The 12,014-nt window shown below is 37.4% G+C and overlaps 2 protein-coding genes across 8 annotated transcripts in view; one reads left to right on the top strand and one right to left on the bottom strand.

The window, feature by feature from the left end:
* Positions 1–12,014, bottom strand: part of ATOSA (atos homolog A) — an 87,412-nt gene that overhangs the window by 53,293 nt on the left and 22,105 nt on the right. For 4 of the 7 annotated variants that reach the window (XM_079910982.1, XM_079910983.1, XM_079910984.1 and 1 more), the window contains exon 1: positions 8,449–10,970. The exons of the other annotated variants lie outside the window; for them this stretch is intronic. In XM_079910982.1, the coding sequence (XP_079767108.1) occupies positions 8,449–8,485 (37 nt within the window). In that variant the 5' untranslated portion in view covers positions 8,486–10,970. Of the gene's footprint in view, positions 1–8,448; positions 10,971–12,014 lie in introns of those variants that run through there. 7 annotated transcript variants of the gene reach the window in all.
* Positions 2,592–7,375, top strand: LOC307181866 (uncharacterized protein; the record flags this gene model as incomplete). Its single annotated transcript, XM_079912763.1, has 2 exons — positions 2,592–2,664; positions 5,217–7,375. The coding sequence occupies 2 exons, from the start codon at positions 2,592–2,594 to the stop codon at positions 5,435–5,437; spliced, it is 294 nt and encodes a 97-aa protein (XP_079768889.1). The 3' UTR covers positions 5,438–7,375.

The following is a 12,014-nucleotide window of genomic DNA, read 5'->3' as shown; positions in this document are numbered from 1 at the left end:
CTACTGCAAAGCAATTATACTCCAGTAAAGATGTTTAAAAAAAAAAAAAGAACAGGGTATGAAATAATGCAATGAGCTCTAGTTCAGCTTAAATACACAATTCTTCCCTAGGTCTTATCTCAGCTCATCTGGTCCTATTATACCTTCCCATGATGTTTTATTGTTTTTAGGAGAAGAGCTCATTGTACCTTATGCTTTTCCTTCCTAAAACTTAGCACAGATAAAAATAAATCACTATTTGCCTCTCTTCTCTAACCCACTAAGCTACATGAGAACAAGGACCAACTCTCTTACAGTTACCCAGCACAGCACTTAGCATGAAGAAGCTCTCAAACACTTGTTGAAATACTGAATGGTTAATGTTCCATCATATTTTGTTTTCTGCCTATTTCAGCTTATTTCTGGTTAAAGTGATAAAGGCTTGCTGTTACCCTTTCCAGATAATTATCATTTTATTCTTCTCTTGGATTTGACATTTTGCACTGAAATAGTTTTTGTGAGTTTTTTTTTTAATGCCCTTATCTATATAATTTTCTTAAACGGGACAAGGAAATATTTGTTTTTAAAATAAAGAAATTGCATTAGGTAATCACCACATCTCTAGCCCAGGACAAATACATTTTCATTTTAAAAAATAAAAAAGAGAGGGGCTTCCCTGGTGGCACAGTGGTTGGGAGTCCACCTGCCGATGTGGGGGATGCAGGTTCGTGCCCCGATCTGGGAGGAACCCGCGTGCCGTGGAGAGGCTGGGCCCGTAAGCCATGGCCGCTGAGCTTGCGTGTCCGGAGCCTGTGCTCCACGACGGGAGAGGCCACAGCAGTGACGGGCCCACGTACCACACACAAAAAATAATAATAATAAAATAAAATAAAAAAGAGAGAGTACTTTCTGAGTTCTAATTTCCATATTGGTTATTGGAATTTCTAGGCCTCAACAGTCTTTTAAGGGATAACAGAGAATTCATCATACCAACCTATTGATTGCTTATGTGATGAGTTGGGGGCAACTTAAGCTCTAGAAAGAAAACTGTATTTTAAGTAATTTAAAGACTGGCTATAAGGTAAGAGTGGAAAAAAGAGGTATCTGCATGTCAAAAAATTCAAGTGAAATCCAGCTCTTCTCCAGAAGGCAATGGGAGAATGCCTTCAAGTAGACAGTCTTATGGAGCACATTCAGATAGTCTAATTCAGGGTGATGCCTGATAGATAATAAAGGTGTTACTAGAATGCTTAGGTGGGAACTCAATCTCAGATATCAGAAAAAGCGCCCAGAAGGCCTGATATTTAAAATGAAAGAATTAGGGAATTCCTTGGTGTTCCAGTGGTTAGGGCTCGGCGCTTCTATTGCAGGGGGCACAGGTTCGATCCCTGGTGGGGGAACTAAGATCCCGCATGCTGTGTGGCACGGCCAAAAAATAAAAAAAGAAAGAAAGAATTAGACCTAGTCAGTGTTACTGAGGTGTTCTTTTGTTTTGCCTCCTTAAGTTCAGGCTGCCAGAACTGTGCTTTTAGCCACGTATCATAGATGCACAGGCACAAACTTAGAGCTACACAGATTTTATTCATTTCCTTTTTACTTGCACTGACCCTATTTTTTAATTTCTCTGTGCTCTGTGTAAACCATTAAGCCTAATTCACCACTTTTTCAGGGCCTGAAAATCCTCAAGTAGAAAATATTGTCCTTTCCACTTTTGTAGGAATATTCCTATATTCCCATATAGGGTGTTATCACTCCATACCACATGCAGAAAGAACCATGGGACAAAAAAGCTGAGAAAATACTGCCACAAAAGGAAACAAAATCCTGGGCTTCCCTGGTGGCGCAGTGGTTAGGAATCTGCCTGCCAAGGCAGGGGGTCATGGGTTCGAGACCTGATCCAGGAAGATCCCACATGCCACTGAGCAACTAAGCTAGTGTGCCACAACTACTGAGCCTGTGTGCCACAACTATGAAGCCCGTGTGCCTAGAGCCCGTGCTGCACAACTACAGAAGCCACCGCAATGAGAAGCCTGCACACTGCAACGAAGAGTAGCCCCTGCTCGCTGCAACCAGAGAAAAGCCCACACGCAGCAACGAAGACCCAACGCAGCCAAAAATAAAATAAATAAATTTATTTTTTTAAAAAAAAAGGAAACAAAGTCCTGTCTCTCAAAACCACAAGTTCTAGATTTAGCTATACACTCAAAAGATGACCCTGTGCTAAAAAAGCAACAATCCACTATTCTAGTTCTGTTTTGTTTTGTTCCAGCTTTCCTAATCCCAGATAACTGGCACATAACTTTCCAAAATTACTCTCAAGCTTAACCTAATTTAGTCTTTCTTACATTTTTATCTCGTGGGAATATGGTTACAACATAGGCTAGTCCCCAAAAATACATCCTGTCCTTTCAATCTCCTTCCCTCTACCACATGCATGATTCCTACTTTTAAGTACTCTTAACATTCATATTTTCCACTGACTGTGTGTTGGTATGTGTGAACCCTAAAACTCCAGCACAAATAAAAAGTGGATAGAGAGTTGTTTTTAGTTAAGAGTTGAAAACTTGCACATACACACTAAGATCAGTTCTGCTCAGTTCTCTTGAACAAAGATGGAATTAGGTAACATCTGTTGCAGTGGACCTGTCATCTCTAGGGCAGAGCTATTTCTGGAAGAGCATCCAGGTAAAAGCCTAAGGCCATAGGAGGTGTCTTCTAGGTCTCCTCTTATCTCAGTCTGCAACTCAGAGATGATATGTAGGTGCTGGGGACCTAGATATTACATTCCAGGCCTGGTCCTTTTGTACTAGGTTCTTTACCAGAAGCCCATCCAGAATATAGGAGTCAGCGCAGGAATATGGGGTACTCCCTAGGACAAATCCATTTGCAAGAGTATTAATGTACAGAGTACATGATAGAACATTTTCCCCCTCCTCAGAAGTTACAAAACAGCATCCCATGTTCACTACTTAACACTTTGCTCGTATACATATCCTGAAGTTCTTATCCAGTTTGTTTTAAATCTCAGTTCTCTAAAATTAATGCCTTTATTCTCTGACTAAAGGCAAATTATGTTTAACAAGATTTCTTAACTTAAGAGAATTTATGAACCTCTGGATATTTTCCACAAAATTATGTATGTATATACACAGATGCATTTTTTTTCCTAGCAAGAGGGTTGATACTTTTCAGCAGATTCTCAAAAGGGTTAGTACCCTAAATGAGAAACAATGACATAGAGCAATCTTTTTTTTCTTTTTCTGTGTGGACATTTTTCAGAAAAAAATGATTTAAGGTAAACAAATATACCAATGCAATGCAATCAGGTAAAATCAGGATACTTATTTCTAAAAAGGTTCTCCTACCCTTTTTGTTAGATGTGAAATAGTCTCTGGACCCAATGCAGAAGCCACTTGGGCAGTACCACTGAATGCATTGACAGTGAAAAAATGGAGTACACTTGCAAGAGACTGTCTTTTCTTTACATTTGCTTGTTCTCTAATCCTCAGTAAGCTAAACTTTATCTTCAGCAAATTGGCAGACTAAATATGTTTGTGTTGGCTTCCCTGGTGGCGCAGTGGTTAAGAATCCGCCTGCTAATGCAGGGGACATGGGTTCGAGCCCTGGTCCGGGAAGATCCCACATGCCGCGGAGCAACTAAGAGCCTGTGTTACGCACCTACAGCCGTTTCTCCGCAACAAGAGAAGCCACCGCAATGAGAAGCTTGCGCACCGCAACAAAGAGTAGCCCCCGCTCGCTGCAACTAGAGAAAGCCCGTGTGCAGCAACAAAAACCCAACAGAGCCAAAAATAAATAAATAAAATAAATAAATTTATAAAAAAACAATAGTTTACATAAGAATCACAAAATCTTAGCATTTGATGAAAATATGAAAACCAGGATGGGAACCCAGATTAACCCTCTCTCCCAAAATAACTTAAAATTATCACCACCCAAAGCAATGAAAATACTGTGCTCAGCTGAAAAGAATCTGAAATTTTGTGTACTTATTAAAATGACAAAAGAGCACTTTCTGAACATTTTGGCTTAGAAGTTTGAGTTTTCAAATTTTAGCCCTACACCACCAGATTTTTATTCTGTAAGTTCTTATATTTCAAAACTGTTACATTCATCACGTATGTGACAATATTTAATTTCTGGCTTCCAGACAGCTGGCTTGTCCCTTGTCATCAATGAGTGGTAAATACAAGGTCACCCTTAGCCCAATCCTAGTTGAGGAATTCAAAAGAAAAGTTAGAAATGAGTTACTTCCCGGTAAACAAATCCCCAGTGGATTTACCAACTCTAGTCAGTCAGCCCAGCACTTGTGGGCACTTGTATGCACACACAGGTGTGCACACACACACACACGCACACCAAAAATAACACTACATCAAACAAATTTTTTTCTGCCTTCTCTTCTTCATTTATCTTCCCATTTACTCATTATTTCCTTGCCATTATTGACTATTATCTTTCTTCAGAGGTTTAGTTGCATACTTCCCTATCAGCCTTGCCCTTTCTTCTGCCCAAATCCCCAAACTTCCACAACTTTCTGGGTCATAAAGTAAATTGAGACATCTGCATAAAAGTATATCTGCATATGTGAAATTTAGAGGGAAAAATATAAAAAACTATACTTAAAATTCTCAGAATTTAAAAATGTAGAATAATTTTAAAGAAAAGAGAATGGTTAATATTTAGCAAAAAAAATTATATAAATAACAATGATTGTAAATAACTGGCGGAGTTCCCCTTTCATACTCTGGATGACAAGATGCCTAGAGCAAAATCTGAGGCCCAACTATGTATGACCCTTAGGGCCCGGCTATTTTTTCTACCCTATCTTGACTACTTCCTGTAATTTATAATTTTAATGTCCCTGTGCTTATCATAAACCTTATAATTCAAATCCTTTGATGTTCAGAAGTCTTTAAATGAGTAAAATAGAGACCAGTGAGCAACAAGGCAACATTTCCAGTTTCTCAAGTAACAGTCATCATACTACCACTTATAACTCAGCCTCACCACAAAGGATTATATAATCAGATTCAAGCAGTACAGTAAACGACTATGTTTTTTAAAACTTGGGTCTTTGATTTTAGATACAACGGCATCTGAAGATTTAAAAAAAAAAGATTTACTATGCTCTTGCAAAAGCAATATAGTTTATGCAATAACACTGTTGCAACATGAAAATGCTTGATAAAATGCTGTTAAGAGGCATCTGGTGGCAGGGTCTGGGGAAGGGGCGGCAGGCGCCACGTCGGGCCACGAAAGTGGCAAGAAGAAGCCCCTGAAGCAGCCCAAGATGCAAACCAAGGAGATGGATGAGGAAGATAAGGCATTCAAGCAGAAACTGAAGGAGGAGCAAAAGAAACTGGAGGAGCTAAAAGTAAAGGCCGCGAGGAAAGGCCCCCTGGGCACAGGTGGAATTAAGAAATCTGGTAAAAAGTAAGCTGTTTCTAGACTCCACGTATTGTGTCCAGGCAAGTTAATGAACAACACACACACACATACACATGTGCACACAGCAGCAGCAACAACAATCTATGGGGTGGGGGGCAGGGGTAAGAAATGAGAATCTAGATTTGCTACCATATATTATCAAATATGTCTACTTATCAAAAAAAAAAAGTAAGCTGTTCCTTGTGCCTGAGGCAATGATGATCCTTAATTCCGTTCCTGTTTAAACATCTGGATTAAACATCTGGATTCCCTGCCATAACATCTGTTGCCACCTATAGCTAGAATGAAGTGTTGTCTTGAAACCTATTGTACATTTAAGAATAAACTTTTGTAAAAAAAAAAAAAATCATTAAAAAAGAAAGTGCTGTTAAGACAAAACTTCCCTGCCTAGCTGACTATAATAATCAAATCTTTTTTGGATTCAGAACATGAACAAGTGATGGAATTTCTGCAAGAAGGAGTCAAAGAAACATTGTATCATAGAGCACTTAGAGCATACCTGTAGGAATCAAACGTTTGGGATAATACTTGCTGTAGGAATGATTTTTCACAAAAGACCAAAAGAGAAAGAAATACTCAGATTGTTACCCCTTCCCAGCCTGAAATTTTAAATTACAGAATTTTTTTTGAAGAACTATAAATGAAATACTATTTTCATATTATTGCCTGGTTATTTAAGAATAAACAAAAAAAATTATTTTATTTAAAATAAAATCTGTTACAGCAATCACACTGCATCTGATAAATATAAGAACTTCTATTTGCTACTGTATCAAGTGGCTAAGAGAAAAAAGAAATCACTATTTTTGAGAACTGAAGTATTTTTCTATTTTCAAGTACAAAGAAGTATAGTTAATTTAAAGATTTGGCACAGAATAAGACAATTAAAATTCTATCGTCAAATAACAGATAAATTCAAAGAGTTGAAATATGCTAGCAGTGTCACTAGCCTTGACCAGAGGAACTTTCAGATGTGTTAAGACGTGTAAGAACCATCTTTAGGGGCTGAGCCCAGGAATAAAATCTGGGATTCTGCCAAGACTATTCCTCCTGCAACACAAGGCAAAGCTTTTGTGTGACACAACAGTAGATCCAAATTTCTTGCCAATATCATGTACCTTTATTTTTGCAGCATATGAATGAAATCACCCTGCTCTTGGAAAGTCTGTTAATTCTTAAGAAATAAACCAAGGAAAAGGGAGTAGTAAACCAGTTCAAGCAACATTTTGGTTTTTGTGGTTGTATATTAAAAAATAAAATAGTAGTTGATGAGAGTGATAGCTAAAAAAAAATGGAAACTAGATTGACTTCCATGTGGTTAGAGCTACATTTGATGATCTTGGGTCTACTCAGCATACCTCTGCCTCCCATCCCTGCCCTTCTCATAGCTCCTCTTCTGCAAATGAGTGCTTTATATTGCAAAGGCCACCAAGTCCAAAAACTATAATAGCTTTCCTTATTTTGCCATAATTTTTGTAACTCCTACCAAGTTCAAGTTTGGGGGTACACGTAACGAACTGAAAAAACTAAGAAATGCCAGTCTTTTAAAGTTTAGCAACATGTAGGCTCACATAAAACACTTTTTTAACGTTTAAGGCCAATTTATTTTGTAAATTTTCACCTCCTATTTGAAATCCTTAACTTACTATAAATATATATGTATCTTTAAAAATGATCAGTAATGGGCGCAAAAGCATGAAATGTATTTTGAGTTCTTTTCAAGAAAAGATATATCTCTCCTCTCTTATAAAATAATGCTACCCCTTCCTAATGACAAGCACTTCTTGAAGAGAACAACAATATCAAAACCAATCCTATTCCAAAATATATCATTTGTAGAGATAAAAAATAAAGCTTGAATATTAACTTGGAATTTATATTATATTAATTTTATTCAGACATAAGTTACCTAGTGAATTAAAAAGGAGCCACTTACACAACTGGGTGAAACTGGATAAGCAAAAGAAAATTGTTCATAAATGGGTAATATACTAATTAGTATTCTGTTCTGCTTTAATTAATTTAAAAGAATCATTAGCTAAATCAACTATATAAAATATAATTTCACAGTATTTGAAATTATGTAAAACTTTTCTTTATATCTAAGATATTTTAAAACTTGCCTATAATTAGTTGGATAAACTGGTTTTTCCAGATCTCATAAACTGTAACCCATATTCTGTTCAATTATTACAAAATTGAATTAGGTTCAATTTAATAAGACTGTACTATATTTGCAGTATTAACTAAGTCAGATATGGAATTATTATATTTAATTAAGGTTTACTTTAATTTTAAAATATTATCTTAAACATTTCTGGTTTGTCTTCAAAATTCTTTATTTTTTCAGTTTTCTATATGGACATTTAATAGAACATGCCACTACCTTTGCAGTTGGATTTTACTACTATCCTTTATCTGAACTGAGAAAGTACTAGCCAACAGATCAAATAATTAAGAGGTTATACAATTTGAGGTAGCATCTTCACAAATCCTTTATAGAAAGACACCATGTCAAAAGTATGTCAAAATTCTCACTAAGCTAAATTCTGACAATCTCTGTCAAATTCAGAAACAATGAATTTCAGTTAAAAATACGTAACTTATATTAAATACATTCTCCTTAACAGCTTTTATTTTAAAAACACCTCCTACCCCCAAGTACAGTTAATACTTCTGTCTAAACCTCATTCTCGTCCCAGTTTTCTCATTTTTATCATATTTTTTTCCCCATTAAAGTAAGCATATTGTATTTTGGTTTCTTTTCTCCCTACTCATTGTTCAGATCAGCATTTTAAAAATCTTTTAAGCAATGCTGTTCAAAGAAAACAGGCTATATGAAGCTAAAGAAAATTCCCTAAGTTCAATGTTTTTCAACCTGAGATCATTTTCCTGGACCTATTTATTAAAAATCCACGCAAATCAAACACTACAACTGTAAACAGCTACAGAAAATTGGAAGCTTAAAAATAAAGCCGTTGAAAACACTTCATTACACACCTTCTCTGTGAAGCCCTTTGTTTCCACTGAAAACCATACTGGAATCCTTGTGTAAAATAAGTTGCCTTCTGGCTGTCAATAGCTATACAGTCAGTAACTGAGGGATCCAGATGTCTGCAGTGGTTAAAACAAATGTTCAGCAGTGGGTGCTGATTCCGCTTCCCTCTGTGTAAGGTTTTTCACAAAGGCAGCAGAGTAAGAGCTCACATAGCAACAGCACTCACAGCTGATTGGATGGAGGATACGCTCTGCCGCCCCTGCTCGCTAGGTCCACTACAGCTTCCTGTCTGCTTGGCAGCGGTATCTTGTTGTCTTTGCTCCTCTTACCAACTCAGCTGTGTTTAGGCAACGTGAAAGGACAGATCAGGAGAACGATAATGACAAAGTATTCTAGCATGAGTCCCTAAAATGTGCATCTCTGGGTGCTTTTAAAAAGGAGAGAAATTCATAGGGCAAACATTTACTTCAGTGTTTCACATAAAACTGAGGACAAAGAGGGGTAGTGGAGGGAATCAATTTATTACTTCGCATTTCAAGTAAATCAGGCTCTACCAAGTGAAACCCTCTGAAAACAAAGAATACAAAAATTTTCGACAATTAGGATAAAGCATCAACCTCCATCTACCTAGAACTATGAATTACTTTACAACAAAGTTCACAAATTCCAAGAAAATCACGCAGGACCAGTTAGATAGTTAAAATGAGACAGGGCCTAAAAATAGTCCTCCCTCAAATTTATGCAGTGCCTTTTAAGAGGGCAAGAAAAATTGAGGTTAACAGATTGCTTAGAAAAAGATTTTAAAAGGAAAAAATAATTGCTTAATAAACTCTGACAACAATAAAAGATTTAACTAGGTATCGGCATTAATAATATCTCTTCTTACATAAACGACAATGACATAAAATATAAAACAACGACACTGAGCCTGGATTAATTTATTTTCTCTATCATAAAAGTATCTGGAGACAGGAAGGCATAGGAATTTTTTTACCCCTAGGTTTCAAATACTGGGCTTCAATGTACCAATTTACACTATCTCCACAAGCTTTAACAACAAAAACAAAAATCCATCCCCAATTTACGAAGATGTTTGGGGGAGTCAATGCAAGTGTAGTAGGACATAAACAGATATGAAGAATCGGAAAAATTCCTCATTTAGGAAATATTTCCCTTGAACTTCACACAAGCTAGGATAGTGTTTTTCAAATTTTTAAAGCAATGGAACCCTTTTAATTTGCATTCTTCCAATAAAATGCATTATTAGTGGTGGCATTAGGATTTCTATACAGGAGGGGTTTGTGGGAGTAGGCAGAGGCAACAGCAGAAGCATGCTGTTTATTACTCAGATCTTTGTTTATGTGGAGTGTCTTGTGGGTAGGGCAGAGAGGCTGATGGAAATGCTGGCACTACTAAAGCACCCCATGAGCACCATGAGGCTATTTTTAAATGAGAGGCTACAAACAACACTGCAGTTTCATATCAGCCCCAGAATCTACAAAGTTCCTACCCTTGAAAAAGCTTTTAGGATCTCTGGAGTTCTACAGTATACAAACAAGAGATATAACCTATAAGAGTTAAATCTTATTATTACCTTAGTGTAAGGAAAGAACCTGATCCTTGCCTCCACAATTAGCCAGAGGGAGAGCTGCTAAGCCCTCTGAGAAATAACAAGAGAGAAGATGTGTTTAGGAGCACAATAACCGCTGAGCTAAGTGACTCGGAGAAAGAATGGCATAGTAGAGAGAACAAGGACGCTGGAGTCAGGCTGACCAACCTGGGTTCAAAATATTAATCTGCCATTTACAAACAGTAAGACACTATACAAATTACTTAACCACTCTGAGCTTCAGTTTTTTAATCTATAAAATGGAGTTAACTCACAGGATTATTGTGAAGGTTAAAAGGTGCTCTTTGCCAGCCAGACTGCTTTTTTGGTTACTAAGTCTCTTCAAAACTTAGGGTCTTTGCAAATACTATTCTTCTTTTGCTAGGACTTGTCTCCCACAACCCCTTCCATTGATAAGTCTCCATTAAATTTCTCTTCCCCAGGGCAGCTTTCTGTGAGCCAAGACTAGTCTCAGGCTCCCTGTACTTTTTTCTTAGTACTTAGCTCACAGAACGTTAAATAATTATTTGCAAAAAGACTGGTTGGACATTCTCCTCCACTACACTGTAAGTGCTTTAAAGGGAGGTACTACATCTGTCTACATTATTGCTTACCTAACACCATGCCTGATTTATATTCCACATACTATTTTATTTGATTTCATAACCTTGGGAGGTAAATACAAGTATCATTATCGGCATTGTTCAAATAAGAAAATCAGCTCTAAATGTTTATTTACTCAAGTCATACAACTAGAAGTCAAAGGAAATACATTTTTTAAAATTTTTGGATGAATAACTTTATAATTCAAAATTAACTTCTGGGCTTCCCTGGTGGCGCAGTGGTTGAGAGTCCGCCTGCCGATGCAGGGGACACGGGTTCGTGCCCCGGTCCGGGAAGATACCACATGCCGCGGAGCGGCTGGGCCCGTGAGCCATGGCCGCTGAGCCTGCGCGTCCGTAGCCTGTGCTCCGCAACGGGAGAGGCCACAACAGTGAGAGCCCCACATACCGCAAAAACAAAAAAACAAAAACAAAAACAGAATTAACTTCTTCCTATATCTTTGAAAAAAAGAACATATAATCTCTAAACTGTTTTAGAATACTTCCTTTCAGTTAGAATTCTTAAACTTTTTAATTAAAGTCTAATGATAGCCTGTTTCTATAATCTAAAACTACTGATTAACATTTACAAAGAGAACTTATTGAAAAAATATTAACTTTAATCAGAAATATGTAATTATAAGTGAATAAAATGAACTCCAAGAGACATGCCACCTTAAAAAGTAAAATCCAACCAAGAGATTTATTTAGTGAAATGCTTCCTCTGCTACCAGTTTTCTAAATGGTAAATAAATTTCAAAATGGCACTTTATATAACTTTGAAGAATGCTTGCTTTTTTTCCTGGGTCATCTTGGTACACAAAGCTATAAATAATTTCAACAGTCTACAAGTTAAGAATCTGAATAGGACTTCCCTGGAGGCGCAGTGGTTAAGAATTTGCCTGCCAAGGCAGGGTACACGGGTTCAAGCCCTGCTCCGGGAGGATCCCACATGTCGCGGAGCAACAAAGCCCGTGCGCGACAACTACGGAGCCTGCACTCTAGAGCCTGCAAGCCACAACTGCTGAGGCCTGCGCGCCTAGATCCTGTGCTCCACAACGAGAAGCCACCGCAATAAAGAGTAGCCCCTGCTCGCCACAACTAGAGAAAGCCTGCACGCAGCAACAAAGACCTAGCACAGCCAAAAAAAAAAAAAAAAAAAAAGAATCTGAATAATATAAAATGCTATACTAAGTGCTAGTCTCAGGTTGTCAATTCTCAACACTTAACCATGAAAAAGCCCCTTTTTGCCCAGCGTGGTCATAACTGTACTCTCCATAGACCAGTTCAAGAAATATAAATTATTTATATTATACTAATGTAGGAAATAAATAGGAAAGCAGATCTTCCATAAGAG

The sequence above is a fragment of the Stenella coeruleoalba genome (genome assembly GCF_951394435.1).
Source record: "Stenella coeruleoalba genome assembly, chromosome: 2".
NCBI lineage: Eukaryota > Metazoa > Chordata > Mammalia > Artiodactyla > Delphinidae > Stenella > Stenella coeruleoalba.
Note: the sequence above shows the minus strand (reverse complement) of the source record. Positions and strands in the feature narration are given on the sequence as shown.